The following is a 20,422-nucleotide window of genomic DNA, read 5'->3' on the forward strand; positions in this document are numbered from 1 at the left end:
CTCGCACCGTTCCCGACATATTATTAAATCACCCCGGAAACCGCCAAAAAGCGGCCAAAATACCGCCAAGCGTTGCACCGATCTTAAACAAAAGTGTCGCATCATTGTCACATTTGACTGCTGCAAGACATATTATTAAATTACCCCGAAAACCACCAAAAAGCAGCCAAAATACCGCCAAGCGTTGCACCGATCTTAAACAAAAGTGTCGCATCATTGTCACATTTGACTGCTGCATACCAAATTTCAAGTCTCTAGCTCTTACCGTTCTCGAGATATTTTGTTTACAGACGGACGGACACACACACGGACCAATGGCTGAAACTTTGGATTTAGGCTCTAGGGACCTCAAAACGTGTTTTGGCACTAAAAACTGACACGGAAAAATGGCTGAAACTTTGGATTTAGGCTCTAGGGACCTCAAAACGTGTTTTGGCACTAAAAACTGACCATCGAAAATTTGCCAATGGCTGAAACTTTGGATTTAGGCTCTAGGGACCTCAAAACGTGTTTTGGCATTAAAAACTGTCGATTACATTACTTTCCTTCCTATAGGATAAGGAAAGTAAAAAGATAAAAAAAAGAAAAAAAAAGATAATGACATGTTTTTTTGTAATGATAAAAGAAAAGAAAAATATTAATAACAAGCATGTGAGAGGAATTAAATATCGGGCTATTTTTAGACGTCAGAGAGCAGACGACGGATAGAGAACGTGGATATTGGTGATTTTTACAAAAAAATAAGAAAAAAAAAATCCGATGAAAAATCGAATTAGATACATATGTCACAATCACAACTTTTGTGGTAGTTACAGCAATACAGGACCTTTAATGGTGATCAAAGTTTATTCAGTCTCTTTTATTTCATTTTTTGTTTAGTTTGAGATAATGGTCAAGTACGATATCATACATATTTCTAGACATGGTCTTCACTTGACTGGAGTGGATTAGAAAAAAAAAATCCGATGAAAAATCGAATTAGGTATGTCACAATCACAACTTTTGTGGTAGTTACAGCAATACAGGACCTTTAATGGTGATCAAAGTTTATTCAGTCTCTTTTATTTCATTAAAAAAAAATCCGATGAAAAATCGAATTAGGTACCTATGTCACAATCACAACTTTTGTGGTAGTTACAGGAATACAGGACCTTTAATGGTGATCAAAGTTTATTCAGTCTCTTTTATTTCATTTCAGTGAAACACCGGACATTCAAAAATTGGAGTCTACATTCAAAAAGATCAAACACGGATTCTGTAAGCCATGTGCCACGTGAAGGTATCAGTACGTTTTGATCAGACGTTGTTCAAGGAATGAATGGAATCGTGTTTCCAACATATCGACATCATGTGACTGTTGCTTCCAGAGGACCATCACCCTTCAGAGGGATAATCCACTGACGATCAGCCAATAATTCTATCATACGTATACTTAGCTCATAAGTATAATAATAATAATAATAGTGCTTATTTATACTGCTCGCATAGGACTGAAAAGTCCCTTTACTCCAGCAGTAGGCTACTACTATTGCTTAGCTCATAAGTATAATAATAATAATAGTGCTTATTTATACTGCTCGCATAGGACTGAAAAGTCCCTTTACTCCAGCAGTAGGCTACTACTATTATTCGGTTTTGAAGGACAAAGCCCACGAGCTCCCCGAATCGATGGAAATTCAAGAGATTGTCCAGAACATGGGCGAAGGCAAGGTGGTCAAAGTGGCAGGCAAAGAGTTCCTGTCGGTGAAGACAAGTAAGGGTGACAAACTTTTGGTGGGTCAGTACGTCAATGTTAACGGAAAGGACGTGTTTGTACCCGGCCAAACAATGACCGTTAACGGGGTCGAGAAGTTTGTATAAGTATACTTAGCTCTTTCTTTTTCTAGGAGACGAGTATTTGGTGTTCTAGTATATTCTCTTTGACGGGCGAATTATTTGTTGTTTGTACTTTGAGAATATTTCATTTTATTAGTTTCTTGTCAGGAGATAGGTGTTGTCAAGGTGTAACGGCTCCGATCAGGGTTCAGAATTACTCTGGATTACAGTGTAGTTTCAATAAGGTTAATTTCTTGTCAGGAGATAGGTGTTGTCAAGGTGTAACGGCTCCGATCAGGGATCAGAATTACTCTGGATTACAGTGTAGTTTCAATAAGTGTATTGGATTTTTAAAATAATTATAACAAAATAGGATACTTTTTAAAACACTGAACCCTTCGAGTAAACATATCACGATGTCTTCGTACTGTAGAATCACGGGAAAAAGTCGCGGTTTGCCCAAACCGAATTATTTCCCTTCTAGGAGACGAGTATTTGGTGTTCTAGTATATTCTCTTTGACGGGTGAATTATTTGTTGTTTGTACTTTGAGAATATTTCATTTTGTTAATTTCTTGTCAGGAGATATAGGTGTTGTCAAGGTGTAACGGCTCCGATCAGGGTTCAGAATTACTCTGGATTACAGTATAGTTTCAATAAGTGTATTGGATTTTTAAAATAATTATAACAAAATAGAATACTTTTTAAAACACTAAACCCTTCGAGTAAACATATCACGATGTCTTCGTACTGTAGAATCACGGGAAAAAGTCGCGGTTTGCCCAAACCGAATTATTTCCCGATCTTACCTCCCATATCTGCGGCCGATGCCAAAAGATTTTGTCGCATCACCGGTAAATCCTACGGATTGCCAACACATCACTATTTGCCGGTGCTTTTGTTTTCTAAAAACAAAAAGAAGAAGGGGAAGAATGCTCACGAGACTTTGGGAAACAAACACAGAATAGTTCACGGCTATCGCTACGTGGTTCCGCTCATAGAAAACTCAAACGTATTGATGAACCTATTGGAAAGCAAAACGAGCGATTTTCTGAAAATAAACGACCTGTTACACACGAATGTAACGAATATAACAAACAAACTTGTAAATAAAAAGAAAAGGAAAACGAAAAGCAAAGATCTCAGTAGCAATGGAATCAATGATCTCTTCAGTATATTCAAAAACGACGCCATTAGTGATATCTACAGACAAAATCTAAAAGACTTTCAGGGAGCGAAAGAAAAGATATTCGATGAAATGGTCAGAACAATGAGGCCGGGACAGGTTCGCCAATTCCTAACGCAAATAGAGCAGCAAATTCAAACAGCACTCCTAAGCAACAGAGAAGCCGAAGAAATTTTAAAAAAGTACGACCAAAATAAATTAAGCAAAACAAAAATCGACGAAAAAACCATTGACCTCACTAAACTTCCGTCACAAATTGATGTAAATGACATAGTGAATAATATTAAAGATGGAAAGCTGGTAACTATACAAGGGAAAGAATATTTATCAGTGAAGACAAGCAATGGTGAAAAACTAGTTCTAGGTCAATCTGTAACTATACAAGGGAAAGAATATTTATCAGTGAAGACAAGCAATGGTGAAAAACTAGTTCTAGGTCAATCAATAACTGTCCATGGACGTACAAAGTTCATACCCGGTCAGACTCTTGTTCTCAATGGCGTGGAAAAGTTTGTAGCTGGAATAGTAACAAACGAAAATGGAAAAGCAAAACTCTTAGCTGGCCAATTAGTTGATCTGGCCAACAAACAAAAACAATTTGTTAGAGGCGAGTTTGTTGAAACAATGAAAGGCCTAGAATTCATGCCCAGTCAAATCAGCTCTGGAGCTCAAGGGGTTGTATCCACTCCTCTGGGAGGACCACTGTTGACAGCGCAAACTTCGCAGAACGTCGAACTGCAACAGGTGGTGAATAAAATGAATCCAGCTCTGTTGCAAAAGACCAAAGTTGACACGGTTTTGAAGGACAAAGCCCACGAGCTCCCCGAATCGATGGAAATTCAAGAGATTGTCCAGAACGCATTGACCTCACTAAACTTCCGTCACAAATTGATGTAAATGACATAGTGAAGAATATTAAAGATGGAAAGCTGGTAACTATACAAGGGAAAGAATATTTATCAGTGAAGACAAGCAATGGTGAAAAACTAGTTCTAGGTCAATCAATAACTGTCCATGGACGTACAAAGTTCATACCCGGTCAGACTCTTGTTCTCAATGGTGTGGAAAGGTTTGTAGCTGGAATAGTAACAAACGAAAATGGAAAAGCAAAACTCTTAGCTGGCCAGTTAGTTGATCTGGCCAACAAACAAAAACAATTTGTTAGAGGCCAGTTTGTTGAAACAATGAAAGGCCTAGAATTCATGCCCAGTCAAATCAGCTCTGGAGCTCAAGGGGTTGTGTCCACTCCTCTGGGAGGACCACTGTTGACAGCGCAAACTTCGCAGAACGTTGAACTGCAACAGGTGGTGAATAAAATGAATCCAGCTCAGTTGCAAAAGACCAAAGTTGACACGGTTTTGAAGGACAAAGCCCACGAGCTCCCCGAATCGATGGAAATTCAAGAGATTGTCCAGAACATGGGCGAAGGCAAGGTGGTCAAAGTGGCAGGCAAAGAGTTCCTGTCGGTGAAGACAAGCAAGGGTGACAAGCTTTTGGTGGGTCAGTACGTCAATGTTAACGGAAAGGACGTGTTTGTACCCGGCCAAACAATGACCGTTAACGGGGTCGAGAAGTTTGTGGCTGGCGTTGTTGTCAACGAAAATGGAGTGTCGACTCTGGTGCCCGGACAAGTAGTGGACCTGGGCAACAATCAGAAGCAGTTTGTTAGCGGCCAATTTGTGGAAACCATGAAAGGCCTAGAATTCATGCCCAGTCAAATCGGCTCTGGAACGGTTGGCTCCGGAGCTCACGGTGTCGTCTCAACTTTAGGAGGACCACTGTTGACAGCGAAAACTTCGCAGAACGTTGAACTGCAACAGGTGGTGAATAAAATGAATCCAGCTCAGTTGCAAAAGACCAAAGTTGACACGGTTTTGAAGGACAAAGCCCACGAGCTCCCCGAATCGATGGAAATTCAAGAGATTGTCCAGAACATGGGCGAAGGCAAGGTGGTCAAAGTGGCAGGCAAAGAGTTCCTGTCGGTGAAGACAAGCAAGGGTGACAAGCTATTGGTGGGTCAGTACGTCAATGTTAACGGAAAGGACGTGTTTGTACCCGGCCAAACAATGACCGTTAACGGGGTCGAGAAGTTTGTGGCTGGCGTTGTTGTCAACGAAAATGGAGTGTCGACTCTGGTGCCCGGACAAGTAGTGGACCTGGGCAACAATCAGAAGCAGTTTGTTAGCGGCCAATTTGTGGAAACCATGAAAGGCCTAGAATTCATGCCCAGTCAAATCAGCTCTGGAGCTCAAGGGGTTGTGTCCACTCCTCTGGGAGGACCACTGTTAACAGCGCAAACTTCGCAGAACGTTGAACTGCAACAGGTGGTGAATAAAATGAATCCAGCTCAGTTGCAAAAGACCAAAGTTGACACGGTTTTGAAGGACAAAGCCCACGAGCTCCCCGAATCGATGGAAATTCAAGAGATTGTCCAGAACATGGGCGAAGGCAAGGTGGTCAAAGTGGCAGGCAAAGAGTTCCTGTCGGTGAAGACAAGCAAGGGTGACAAGCTATTGGTGGGTCAGTACGTCAATGTTAACGGAAAGGACGTGTTTGTACCCGGCCAAACAATGACCGTTAACGGGGTCGAGAAGTTTGTGGCTGGCGTTGTTGTCAACGAAAATGGAGTGTCGACTCTGGTGCCCGGACAAGTAGTGGACCTGGGCAACAATCAGAAGCAGTTTGTTAGCGGCCAATTTGTGGAAACCATGAAAGGCCTAGAATTCATGCCCAGTCAAATCAGCTCTGGAGCTCAAGGGGTTGTGTCCACTCCTCTGGGAGGACCACTGTTAACAGCGCAAACTTCGCAGAACGTTGAACTGCAACAGGTGGTGAATAAAATGAATCCAGCTCAGTTGCAAAAGACCAAAGTTGACACGGTTTTGAAGGACAAAGCCCACGAGCTCCCCGAATCGATGGAAATTCAAGAGATTGTCCAGAACATGGGCGAAGGCAAGGTGGTCAAAGTGGCAGGCAAAGAGTTCCTGTCGGTGAAGACAAGCAAGGGTGACAAGCTATTGGTGGGTCAGTACGTCAATGTTAACGGAAAGGACGTGTTTGTACCCGGCCAAACAATGACCGTTAACGGGGTCGAGAAGTTTGTGGCTGGCGTTGTTGTCAACGAAAATGGAGTGTCGACTCTGGTGCCCGGACAAGTAGTGGACCTGGGCAACAATCAGAAGCAGTTTGTTAGCGGCCAATTTGTGGAAACCATGAAAGGCCTAGAATTCATGCCCAGTCAAATCAGCTCTGGAGCTCAAGGGGTTGTGTCCACTCCTCTGGGAGGACCACTGTTAACAGCGCAAACTTCGCAGAACGTTGAACTGCAACAGGTGGTGAATAAAATGAATCCAGCTCAGTTGCAAAAGACCAAAGTTGACACGGTTTTGAAGGACAAAGCCCACGAGCTCCCCGAATCGATGGAAATTCAAGAGATTGTCCAGAACATGGGCGAAGGCAAGGTGGTCAAAGTGGCAGGCAAAGAGTTCCTGTCGGTGAAGACAAGCAAGGGTGACAAGCTATTGGTGGGTCAGTACGTCAATGTTAACGGAAAGGACGTGTTTGTACCCGGCCAAACAATGACCGTTAACGGGGTCGAGAAGTTTGTGGCTGGCGTTGTTGTCAACGAAAATGGAGTGTCGACTCTGGTGCCCGGACAAGTAGTGGACCTGGGCAACAATCAGAAGCAGTTTGTTAGCGGCCAATTTGTGGAAACCATGAAAGGCCTAGAATTCATGCCCAGTCAAATCAGCTCTGGAGCTCAAGGGGTTGTGTCCACTCCTCTGGGAGGACCACTGTTAACAGCGCAAACTTCGCAGAACGTTGAACTGCAACAGGTGGTGAATAAAATGAATCCAGCTCAGTTGCAAAAGACCAAAGTTGACACGGTTTTGAAGGACAAAGCCCACGAGCTCCCCGAATCGATGGAAATTCAAGAGATTGTCCAGAACATGGGCGAAGGCAAGGTGGTCAAAGTGGCAGGCAAAGAGTTCCTGTCGGTGAAGACAAGCAAGGGTGACAAGCTATTGGTGGGTCAGTACGTCAATGTTAACGGAAAGGACGTGTTTGTACCCGGCCAAACAATGACCGTTAACGGGGTCGAGAAGTTTGTGGCTGGCGTTGTTGTCAACGAAAATGGAGTGTCGACTCTGGTGCCCGGACAAGTAGTGGACCTGGGCAACAATCAGAAGCAGTTTGTTAGCGGCCAATTTGTGGAAACCATGAAAGGCCTAGAATTCATGCCCAGTCAAATCAGCTCTGGAGCTCAAGGGGTTGTGTCCACTCCTCTGGGAGGACCACTGTTAACAGCGCAAACTTCGCAGAACGTTGAACTGCAACAGGTGGTGAATAAAATGAATCCAGCTCAGTTGCAAAAGACCAAAGTTGACACGGTTTTGAAGGACAAAGCCCACGAGCTCCCCGAATCGATGGAAATTCAAGAGATTGTCCAGAACATGGGCGAAGGCAAGGTGGTCAAAGTGGCAGGCAAAGAGTTCCTGTCGGTGAAGACAAGCAAGGGTGACAAGCTATTGGTGGGTCAGTACGTCAATGTTAACGGAAAGGACGTGTTTGTACCCGGCCAAACAATGACCGTTAACGGGGTCGAGAAGTTTGTGGCTGGCGTTGTTGTCAACGAAAATGGAGTGTCGACTCTGGTGCCCGGACAAGTAGTGGACCTGGGCAACAATCAGAAGCAGTTTGTTAGCGGCCAATTTGTGGAAACCATGAAAGGCCTAGAATTCATGCCCAGTCAAATCAGCTCTGGAGCTCAAGGGGTTGTGTCCACTCCTCTGGGAGGACCACTGTTAACAGCGCAAACTTCGCAGAACGTTGAACTGCAACAGGTGGTGAATAAAATGAATCCAGCTCAGTTGCAAAAGACCAAAGTTGACACGGTTTTGAAGGACAAAGCCCACGAGCTCCCCGAATCGATGGAAATTCAAGAGATTGTCCAGAACATGGGCGAAGGCAAGGTGGTCAAAGTGGCAGGCAAAGAGTTCCTGTCGGTGAAGACAAGCAAGGGTGACAAGCTATTGGTGGGTCAGTACGTCAATGTTAACGGAAAGGACGTGTTTGTACCCGGCCAAACAATGACCGTTAACGGGGTCGAGAAGTTTGTGGCTGGCGTTGTTGTCAACGAAAATGGAGTGTCGACTCTGGTGCCCGGACAAGTAGTGGACCTGGGCAACAATCAGAAGCAGTTTGTTAGCGGCCAATTTGTGGAAACCATGAAAGGCCTAGAATTCATGCCCAGTCAAATCAGCTCTGGAGCTCAAGGGGTTGTGTCCACTCCTCTGGGAGGACCACTGTTAACAGCGCAAACTTCGCAGAACGTTGAACTGCAACAGGTGGTGAATAAAATGAATCCAGCTCAGTTGCAAAAGACCAAAGTTGACACGGTTTTGAAGGACAAAGCCCACGAGCTCCCCGAATCGATGGAAATTCAAGAGATTGTCCAGAACATGGGCGAAGGCAAGGTGGTCAAAGTGGCAGGCAAAGAGTTCCTGTCGGTGAAGACAAGCAAGGGTGACAAGCTATTGGTGGGTCAGTACGTCAATGTTAACGGAAAGGACGTGTTTGTACCCGGCCAAACAATGACCGTTAACGGGGTCGAGAAGTTTGTGGCTGGCGTTGTTGTCAACGAAAATGGAGTGTCGACTCTGGTGCCCGGACAAGTAGTGGACCTGGGCAACAATCAGAAGCAGTTTGTTAGCGGCCAATTTGTGGAAACCATGAAAGGCCTAGAATTCATGCCCAGTCAAATCAGCTCTGGAGCTCAAGGGGTTGTGTCCACTCCTCTGGGAGGACCACTGTTAACAGCGCAAACTTCGCAGAACGTTGAACTGCAACAGGTGGTGAATAAAATGAATCCAGCTCAGTTGCAAAAGACCAAAGTTGACACGGTTTTGAAGGACAAAGCCCACGAGCTCCCCGAATCGATGGAAATTCAAGAGATTGTCCAGAACATGGGCGAAGGCAAGGTGGTCAAAGTGGCAGGCAAAGAGTTCCTGTCGGTGAAGACAAGCAAGGGTGACAAGCTATTGGTGGGTCAGTACGTCAATGTTAACGGAAAGGACGTGTTTGTACCCGGCCAAACAATGACCGTTAACGGGGTCGAGAAGTTTGTGGCTGGCGTTGTTGTCAACGAAAATGGAGTGTCGACTCTGGTGCCCGGACAAGTAGTGGACCTGGGCAACAATCAGAAGCAGTTTGTTAGCGGCCAATTTGTGGAAACCATGAAAGGCCTAGAATTCATGCCCAGTCAAATCAGCTCTGGAGCTCAAGGGGTTGTGTCCACTCCTCTGGGAGGACCACTGTTAACAGCGCAAACTTCGCAGAACGTTGAACTGCAACAGGTGGTGAATAAAATGAATCCAGCTCAGTTGCAAAAGACCAAAGTTGACACGGTTTTGAAGGACAAAGCCCACGAGCTCCCCGAATCGATGGAAATTCAAGAGATTGTCCAGAACATGGGCGAAGGCAAGGTGGTCAAAGTGGCAGGCAAAGAGTTCCTGTCGGTGAAGACAAGCAAGGGTGACAAGCTATTGGTGGGTCAGTACGTCAATGTTAACGGAAAGGACGTGTTTGTACCCGGCCAAACAATGACCGTTAACGGGGTCGAGAAGTTTGTGGCTGGCGTTGTTGTCAACGAAAATGGAGTGTCGACTCTGGTGCCCGGACAAGTAGTGGACCTGGGCAACAATCAGAAGCAGTTTGTTAGCGGCCAATTTGTGGAAACCATGAAAGGCCTAGAATTCATGCCCAGTCAAATCAGCTCTGGAGCTCAAGGGGTTGTGTCCACTCCTCTGGGAGGACCACTGTTAACAGCGCAAACTTCGCAGAACGTTGAACTGCAACAGGTGGTGAATAAAATGAATCCAGCTCAGTTGCAAAAGACCAAAGTTGACACGGTTTTGAAGGACAAAGCCCACGAGCTCCCCGAATCGATGGAAATTCAAGAGATTGTCCAGAACATGGGCGAAGGCAAGGTGGTCAAAGTGGCAGGCAAAGAGTTCCTGTCGGTGAAGACAAGCAAGGGTGACAAGCTATTGGTGGGTCAGTACGTCAATGTTAACGGAAAGGACGTGTTTGTACCCGGCCAAACAATGACCGTTAACGGGGTCGAGAAGTTTGTGGCTGGCGTTGTTGTCAACGAAAATGGAGTGTCGACTCTGGTGCCCGGACAAGTAGTGGACCTGGGCAACAATCAGAAGCAGTTTGTTAGCGGCCAATTTGTGGAAACCATGAAAGGCCTAGAATTCATGCCCAGTCAAATCAGCTCTGGAGCTCAAGGGGTTGTGTCCACTCCTCTGGGAGGACCACTGTTAACAGCGCAAACTTCGCAGAACGTTGAACTGCAACAGGTGGTGAATAAAATGAATCCAGCTCAGTTGCAAAAGACCAAAGTTGACACGGTTTTGAAGGACAAAGCCCACGAGCTCCCCGAATCGATGGAAATTCAAGAGATTGTCCAGAACATGGGCGAAGGCAAGGTGGTCAAAGTGGCAGGCAAAGAGTTCCTGTCGGTGAAGACAAGCAAGGGTGACAAGCTATTGGTGGGTCAGTACGTCAATGTTAACGGAAAGGACGTGTTTGTACCCGGCCAAACAATGACCGTTAACGGGGTCGAGAAGTTTGTGGCTGGCGTTGTTGTCAACGAAAATGGAGTGTCGACTCTGGTGCCCGGACAAGTAGTGGACCTGGGCAACAATCAGAAGCAGTTTGTTAGCGGCCAATTTGTGGAAACCATGAAAGGCCTAGAATTCATGCCCAGTCAAATCAGCTCTGGAGCTCAAGGGGTTGTGTCCACTCCTCTGGGAGGACCACTGTTAACAGCGCAAACTTCGCAGAACGTTGAACTGCAACAGGTGGTGAATAAAATGAATCCAGCTCAGTTGCAAAAGACCAAAGTTGACACGGTTTTGAAGGACAAAGCCCACGAGCTCCCCGAATCGATGGAAATTCAAGAGATTGTCCAGAACATGGGCGAAGGCAAGGTGGTCAAAGTGGCAGGCAAAGAGTTCCTGTCGGTGAAGACAAGCAAGGGTGACAAGCTATTGGTGGGTCAGTACGTCAATGTTAACGGAAAGGACGTGTTTGTACCCGGCCAAACAATGACCGTTAACGGGGTCGAGAAGTTTGTGGCTGGCGTTGTTGTCAACGAAAACCAACTAAACCCGGATCTTTGTAAGAATGATTCCATTCTTTGTGAATTGGTTCGGGAGAGTGCCTCCCTCATGGTGGTTCCTGAAGAAATAACAATGTACAGAAGTTCCAACGATATCCCCGCCAGCATATTATTCAGTGATAACACGTTGGCTAGTGAGAACTTCCTCAGCAAAACCAATATGAAGAACAGGAATATCTTGGTCATTGTCAAGCACGGATCCCAGCTCAGTTGCAAAAGACTAAAGTTGACACGGTTTTGAAGGACAAAGCCCACGAGCTCCCCGAATCGATGGAAATTCAAGAGATTGTCCAGAACATGGTCAGCATATAAAGATTGATGGTAAAGCTCTCTTCGTACCTGGTCAAACCCTTGTTGTACTCGGTACGGAGACTTTTGTACCTGGAATCATTACCAATGAAAACGGAGTTCCTAAACTGATACCTGGCCAAATCGTCACGGAAAACAATAACAAACAATTTGTAATTGGTCAGTTTATAAAAACAGATCAGGGTATCGACTTTATTGAGTCCGTTAAAAATGCGAATGGTGTTGAGCTTGTGAGACATCATGGTGTACTCGGTACGGAGACTTTTGTACCTGGAATCATTACCAATGAAAACGGAGTTCCTAAACTGATACCTGGCCAAATCGTCACGGAAAACAATAACAAACAATTTGTTATTGGTCAGTTTATAAAAACAGATCAGGGTATCGACTTTATTGAGTCCGTTAAAAATGCGAATGGTGTTGAGCTTGTGAGACATCATGTGAAAGATGTGACAAGTGGCAGTGGAAAAGATAATCACATATCTGATCAAGTTTCGAAATTTGAAAATATTGAAGAAAATGATACGTTTGATGAAAATTCTGAAGAACCCTTGTTTATTTATAAAGTTAATGAAAGGAAATGCAGTTTGGTGTTTCCTGCTAAACTGGAAGCTGCGGTTCGAGATGGTGACATTGCAAATGTAATGCTTTCAAAGAATGATGATACAATACTATTCAAAATGAAGTATGGAAATGATATTACTGTAGATATAAAAGATGTTCCGATTAAGCAGATCCAGAAAGTACAGCTCTATGATGGGGAGGGCATTAGTAAAGAAAAGAAGAATAAACTTGCTGACATAACCAAGAAATTTGAAAATAATGATGAAACCAAAGAAAAAGCCGAGGATGATTCTGTCAAGGAGGAAGTGGTTGAAAATTGGAATAGTGTTAATGTGAATGATCAAAATGATTCCTATTTTGATTCTAAAGTAGCTACTACGGGAAAAGCAGCTAAAAGTGAAAAATTGATAACATTGGACTTTGAAAAATTCCAACACGGGTTAATGAAGAATGTTAGTTATAAACTAATTGTTAGTGAAATGCCCGAACCAATGGCTGCTTTGAATTCAACGAAGTTAAATCTAACTCAGAGTATACCCGGTATTATACAACATTTTGAAAAATTCCAACACGGGTTAATGAAGAATGTTAGTTATAAATTAATTGTTAGTGAAATGCCCGAACCAATGGCTGCTTTGAATTCAACGAAGTTAAATCTAACTCAGAGTATACCCGGTATTATACAACAACCCGCTTATAAAGAGATTATAGCCAATATTAAAGTAAAACCTATATTAAAACCATTTAAACCTTTACATGTTGTCATTAGTAATGAACTTATTGAAACTTTACATGAACTTACAAGTAGTCAATTAGAACTTACTAACATTGAAGGTATTTTTAATAAATCCAACATGCATTTATTACCAAACATTTGTGATCTTGTAGATATAGCGAAAAACATTAAAAACGGAAAGGTTGTTAAGGTCCAAAATAAGGAATTCCTTAGCATTCCAACTTCCAACGGCGAAAAATTAGTCATTGGTCAAAATGTTGTAGTAAATGGAGAAAAAATGTTTATACCGGGGCAAACCATGCATGATGAACACGGCGATTACTTTTTAAGTGGAATAGTTATAAATGACAATGAAGAAGCCAGAATTCTTCCAGGACATATCGCAGAAAACGATGATGAAAATATGTTTGTCCTAGGTATGATTACCAACACTAGAATTGGGGTCGAATTTGTCCAAGGACAGTTCATCAAAATGAATAACGAAAACAAATTCTTCACTGGACAAACTGTTCTCACAAGTTGATGATGAAAATATGTTTGTCCTAGGCATGATTACCAATACTAGAATTGGGGTCGAATTTGTCCAAGGACAGTTCATCAAAATGAATAACGAAAACAAATTCTTCACTGGACAAACTGTTCTCACAAATGATGGTATTATGTTTGTGCCTGGGCAAACTGACACCATCAATGGTATTGAAAAGTTCGTTCCAGGTGAAATTATTTTAACCCCCAGTGGGTTAGAATTTGTCGAAGGACAGATATTTGAAAAGAATGGTGAGTATAAGTTTGTGGCTGGTAAATCCATTTTGAACAATCATGGCATTTATGAATTCATTCCGGGAAAGACCATTAAGATCAATGATCAAATGAAATTTGTTCCAGGAGAAGTTATGGAAACTGATGTTAGTAAAGAATTTATCCCCGGGCGCTACGTAATGACGGATAATATGAATGAAGTTACTTTCTTACCAGGAATAACTAATGAGAGTAATGAGTTTGTACCGGGGATGTTTGTCAATACTCCGGATGGAAAGAAATTCGTGAAAGGACAAATAGTTTTGAACGAATATAACGAGAAAGTATTTCTGCCTGGCGAAACCAAAGTAGTAAACGATGAAATTGTTTTTGATAAATATAGTGATATGAGCGACCTTGAAAGCTTTAGTGATTTTGAAAATGATTATAACAATGTAATGGATAATTTGAGTGATAATGAAGACACTAGTTCTATTCATGAACTGTTTGGTCATATGATACAAACAGAGACGAGTATAGAGTTCTATCCAGGAGAAAACACAAATGGCCTACCCAATGGTAAGTTGATACCTGGCAAAATTTTAAGGAATAAAAAGGACATCCAATTTGTGCCTGGTACTTTAATAAACAATAAATTTATTCCAGGACAAATGATTGATACAGAAGATGGAGAAAAGTTCATACCTGGTCAGATTATTAATACTAAAAGTGGACCTAAATTTGTACCTGGGCAAATCATTGAGAACAGCGAAGGTTCCAAATTCATTCCTGGTCAAATTATCGAAGTCGAAGAAAATGGTGAAATAATTCCGAAGTTTGTTCCTGGTCAAATACTGGACACTCGAAATGGTCCTGTATTCATACCTGGTCAGATCATAGAAACTGTAGAGAATGGAAATCTAGTAAATAAATTTATACCGGGACAAGTTGTGGAAACAAAAGAAGGTCCCAAATTTGTACCGGGAAGAGTTATAGAAGTGGGAGAAAAGATTACGTTTGTACCCGGACAAATAGTAGAAACAAGCGAAGGTTTGAAATTCGTGGCCCCGGATTTAGCAGATGACAACATATCCGGAACTTTAGAGTACACGATACAAGGCTTCGAAATAAGCAGTGATCTTCTGGATCATAACTATGATCACATTACCAATATTAAAATAGATAACAATGTTCTAAAACAATTAAACAAAGCGGGTATGTCATTTGGATATGAAATACAAGCTGATGTTCCTCTAGTTGACATAGATTCAACAAACCCTTGTATAGATATTGCGCATCAAATTGTAAAGAAGTTGAAATTAGAAAATACGGATGCCATAAAATTATCTCAAATTTTGATAACAATTTCCAATATTGTTAAATGTGATATTAAGCTAATAAATAACAACTCTTCAGAAATGAATATTATTTCAGATTTAGTGAATGAACTGAAGTGTATGAATGGTGTAATTAAAATGGAAGAGAACGATGAAAATTTGTACAAAAATATTTATGAGCTTGTAGAAAATAAGTTACAGGATGGTAAAGTAATCAACTTTATCGAAAAATTGCACAACTTTATTATTAGTAAACCCGAACTATTTAGGAAACCAAACAAATTGAAAATGATAAACGAAGTGCTAGAATTAGAATCAAATGAACAAATTGTGAATGAATTGATTCAAATCTTGGAGATTGACGATGAAAATGAAAACATCTGCTCGGCATTTAAAAATATTATCAAAAATGACGAAAACTTGAAGAATGACATCATTGAAAATTTGAAGGAGAATATAAAAGGCTGTACAACTGAACTCCAAGCAAATGAAATTATACAGAAGACAATCATCAACACCGTGAGACAAGTAAGTGCAAATGATGTGAAAGCACTTCTAAGTCAACCGGAGAGTACGGAACTGAAAGATTTAATCCTGCAAGCTATAGGTTTAGCGAGAGCATTAGGCATAAGAGAAACTGCCAGTACTTTGCTAAGCGTTATCAATCAACCTCACAAACTACATGTGCTAAACAGAGACGAAGTTACTCTGGATATTCTGAAACGATTGGTTGTCATGAAAAAATTAGCAGTGAATAAAAACATTATCAATTCCATCAATCAACTCCAACTAAACCCGGATCTTTGTAAGAATGATTCCATTCTTTGTGAATTGGTTCGGGAGAGTGCCTCCCTCATGGTGGTCCCTGAAGAAATAACAATGTACAGAAGTTCCAACGATATCCCCGCCAGCATATTGTTCAGTGATAACACGTTGGCTAGTGAGAACTTCCTCAGCAGAACCAATATGAAGAACAGGAATATCTTGGTCATTGTCAAGCACGGATGCCAAGCCATTTTCCCTAAGGAAGCCAGTCGACTGGTACTCTCTGGTCAAGTATCCTATACTCTACTGGATGAGAAGGGCGTGTTCTATTTCAAACCAATGCATGTGTTCAGTGCTCTGAAATTACCCACACTCATCACCAATAGGAAATATAATCGATACTTCCCTGATGGCAACAGTGCTGATAACAAATATTCCATAGGTATTGGATTCAATGGCGTATCAAACGCTTTGAAGTCAAGCTATCATACGATTCGAGTAGATACCGGAAATAAAGTCAAGTAGGGTATAAGCTCATATACCTAGCTCTAGACATAAGATGCAGTTGCAGACGTTGATGACAAAGTTGAGTTGGACACTTAACTTTGAGTGAATCGGGAAAACAACGCTTTGAAGTCGAGCTATCATACGATTCGAGTAGATACCGGAAATAAAGTCAAGTAGGGTATAAGCTCATATATGTACCTAGCTCTAGACATAAGATGCAGTTGCAGAGGTTGATGACAAAGTTGAGTTGGACACTTAACTTTGAGTGGATCGGGAAAAATAATCGATTAGAAATTCGAGGCTTATGAACTGTTTAGTTCCTCAAAGGATAATTATGAGGGATACATACCTAAATAGATAGAAGATCATGTCTTGAAATATTTGAGGTTCCGATCTGTGATAAGAGCAATTTCCCGAGGTGTGGTAATTCCGAGACAGATAGACGGGTCAGTACCCGAAAATCGCTTTAGGGCTTTAGTGACAAAACTTCTAGACCCCATTCAGCGACAAGCTATTCAGACTCTCAGACAGTCTGAACGGTCAAGTAAGCCCCGCCTATTGCCGAGATGCTCACTCATCCGGATATCAACCACGTAAGTTGTTGTACCCAGTATGTAAGTTGTTGTACCCAGTATGTAAGTTGTTGTACCCAGTATGTAAGTTGTTGTACCCAGTATGTAAGTTGTTGTACCCAGTATGTAATATAGTTGGTACCCAGTATGTAAGTTGTTGTACCCAGTATGTAAGTTGTTGTACCCAGTATGTAAGTTGTTGTACCCAGTATGTAAAAGTTGTTGTAACATACCAAATTTCAACTCTCTAGCTCTTACCGTTCTCGAGATATTTTGTTTACAGACAGACAAACACACGGACATACAGACAGACACACACACGGACCAATGGCTGAAACTTTGGATTTAGGCTCTAGGGACCTCAAAACGTGTTTTGGCACTAAAAACCCCCGCCTATTGTCGAGATGCTCACTCATCCGGATATCAACCACGCGCAACCCAGTATGTAAGTTGTTGTACCCAGTATGTAAGTTGTTGTACCCAGTATGTAAGTTGTTTTACCCAGTATGTAAGTTGTTGTACCCAGTATGTAATATAGTTGGTACTCGGTAGAGTTTATTTTTATGTTTTGTTCGGTGTGAGTGAACAGTGGATTTGAGTTTTCATTTTTTTCATTACACAAAGTTCTTTTCTAACCAAGGTCAGAAATTTTTAACGTAATTTCCAATTTCCAGGTCCAAGATTATTAACCGACCGAAGCAAAGTCTGGGAGTAAATGTAAAGCATAAAGGCTTGTCCACAACTATTATCTATTTAGGTACCTACATCTACTATCTATCGTGTGTAATATCTATTAGCGCAGACCAATTAGCGCGGCCAAAGACACACCTTAGACATGTGCTTCAATATAATCAAGTGATCCAAATAGAACTTAAGAGATAATTATTGATCACCCTATGACCTTGAGATATAACCTTGAAGACCTTGACCGTAGATCATTCAACTTGCTGATCACTGTCTGAAGATGATAAGATGGACGGAAAGTTTACTTGCGAACAGGTTGTCCGGGAACGGGGCAGGTGGAAAAAGAGGAATAATTTATTGCGGATAGTTTGAGAAAGGTGCCCAGAAGAAGGAGGAGGAAAAAAGAAGAAGAAGAAGGGGGGGAGGAAGTGGAGAAGGAAGGACTAAAATGTCCCTTTAGTCGAACAGTAGGCTACTAACATTACTGGGCTCAAATTCTCAAACAATGTTGAGGATAAAACTTCATACTTCGGATTAGCTTGAACCCACACCCTCCTGATTACCAGGCGATCATTTTGACCACTCCACCACCGGAGCAAAGCAGATAGAATTTACCTTTTATTCTACCTACAATTTGGCAAAGTCAAAGGGTATCCCGTCATTGCTTGCAAAAGGTCGTTTTTATCGCAACTAGTATACTTAGCCTAGCCTAATAAATCAGTCCAACACTGTCCGCAGTTCGGCAAAGTCAGAGATAATCATTCTGGTCATTTAGTCGGAAAAAAACGGAGGTTTTTCCGATCAGTTTGTCTGCTATAGATCGTTTGGTTCGCAACCAATACTCGTACGTAGCCTAATTAATGATTCATCAGTCGGTTCCGATCCTTGTCCGGGAACGGGGCAGGTGGAAAAAGAGGAATAATTTATTGTGGATAGTTTGAGAAAGGTGCCCAAAAGAAGGAGGAGGAGGAAAAAAAAAGAAGAAGGGGGGAGGAAAGGGAGAAAAGGAAGGACTAAAATGTCTCTTTAGTCGAACAGTAGGCTACTAATATTACTGGGGTCAAAGTCTCAAACAATGTTGAGGATAAAACTTCATACTTCGGATTTGCTTGAACCCACACCCTCCTGATTACCAGGCGATTATTTTGACCACTACACCAGCGAAGCAAAGCAGATAGGATTTACCTTTTATTCTACCTACAATTTGGCAAAGTCAAAGGGTATCCCGTCATTGGTTGCAAAAGGTCGTTTTTATCGCAACTAGTATACTTAGCCTATAGCCTAATAAATCAGTCCAACACTGTCCGCAGTTTGGCAAAGTCAGAGATTATCTGGTCATTTAGTCGGAAAAAAACGGAGGTTTATCCGATCAGTTTGTCTGCTATAGATCGTTTGGTTCGCAACCAATACTCGTACGTAGCCTAATTAATGATTCATCAGTCGGTTCCGATCTGTTATAAGGGCCATTTCCCGAGGTGTGGTAATTCCGAGACAGATAGACGGGTCAGTACCCGAAAATCGGTTTAGAATCTCCTAATGAACGAATAAAATTTACTAATGGAGGTTCCTGACCTCTCAAATTTATGAACTCTAAATATGTGAGTCGGAAATTTGAACAATCTGTTTAAGAATTTAAATGTAATATCTATGTATCTACTCATACTTAGGTGAGGAAATTCTGTTTGACAAGTGGTAGTCAGGTGTTTTTGATTACCTAGGAATGTTACCCAAATACCACGTTAAAGTTCCTTTCATAGGTTTCTGAGAAGATGAGGTCGGAAAATGTGAAGTCTTTTTCATTGCCTAAGAATGTTACGATATAAAATTGAAGTTCCTTTCATATCTAAGAATGTGGTCGGAAAATTCAAGTGTCTTTGACATCTAAGAATGTCAAGTACCTAGACAGGCGATGGGAAAATTTGGAATGAATGTTAGGTGAGAAAATTTGGTGTTTGTTTCCATCACAACATTCAAGAGAGTTTTCTGAACTATAAAGTTAATATGGTGTGAAGTGTAATAAACTTGCAACAGGGCCAAGGACTTAAAATACTTAAGGATGTTTGTTTGTTTGTTAGTTTCTTCAAAAATTAAAAAAAAGCCAGCCTAGTTAGCTTAGTTAGTAGTGCGTCTGCCTTGTAAGCGCTAGGCCGCGAGTTCGATTCCCACCCGGGGCGGATTTTATCCCAATGGGATAATGTTCGTTCTCGAAACGGCTGGCTTTCTCCTATCCCGTCTTCCTTTTCTCTTCGATTTCGGGACGATAAGACCATAGCAGTCACAGTTCCCTCTGTCAAACTCTTTTTCTAAAAAAAGGTAGGTACATACCTACCTCAATAAAATTATTCTGTCGATTAAGACTAAAATGGTAATAATTTATACCTGCCTGGAAAACTAATGTCTAGAAAAGGTACCTAATAAATTGATGAGCATCATAGGCTTAAAAACCCCTGGAAACATTGAAAATTCATACTTTCCAAGTACTTACCTACCAATAGGTACCTATTTACCAGGAATTGTCATAGGCTCATAGATAAATAAGTTAGATAATAGGTGTCCATCATATGCCTAGTAAAAACCTGCAAATAAAACTTCATATTACGTGGAATTTTGTAGGCTTTGTTTTTCGAAATAATCAGAGACTTAGGTAAGTTTTGAACAATGGTGTTTACTAACATTTCAATCTGGAAAACCCGATGATCATTTGACATTGACACAGTAGTACAGTATTTCTATTTGTTCAATGTTCATCTTCATTTTAGTAGGCTAAAATGGTAATAATTAATAGCTAAAATGCTAATATAATAGGCACTAAATTCTAGTTATATAGAATTAAGTATAGGTATATGTCTATTATTTTGCAATTATATTCATGGAATGATTTGGCATCAGCTAACGTGTTTAACGTTTTTAAATTGAAATTTTATTTCGTATTTGATAATGGCAATAAGGTAAGTAATGGTAATTTCATTTGATCTTGACTTTGAATGGTAATTTCATTTGACCTTCTTCTGTAGAACCTGTA

At 41.5% G+C, this 20,422-nt stretch overlaps 1 protein-coding gene across 1 annotated transcript in view; it reads left to right on the forward strand.

The window, feature by feature from the left end:
• The first annotated feature begins 2,532 nt into the window (after positions 1–2,532).
• Positions 2,533–20,422, forward strand: part of LOC113466743 — a 29,239-nt gene continuing 11,349 nt past the window's right edge. Inside the window, exons 1-4 of the mRNA XM_026822404.1 lie at positions 2,533–3,364; positions 3,437–3,795; positions 3,843–11,344; positions 15,835–16,250. Of these exons, the coding sequence (XP_026678205.1) occupies positions 2,554–3,364; positions 3,437–3,795; positions 3,843–11,344; positions 15,835–16,162 (9,000 nt within the window). The 5' untranslated portion in view covers positions 2,533–2,553 and the 3' untranslated portion in view covers positions 16,163–16,250. The remainder of the gene's footprint in view (positions 3,365–3,436; positions 3,796–3,842; positions 11,345–15,834; positions 16,251–20,422) is intronic.

Source organism: Diaphorina citri, unplaced genomic scaffold (assembly GCF_000475195.1).
Source record: "Diaphorina citri unplaced genomic scaffold, Diaci psyllid genome assembly version 1.1 scaffold324, whole genome shotgun sequence".
Taxonomy (NCBI): Eukaryota; Metazoa; Arthropoda; class Insecta; order Hemiptera; family Psyllidae; genus Diaphorina; species Diaphorina citri.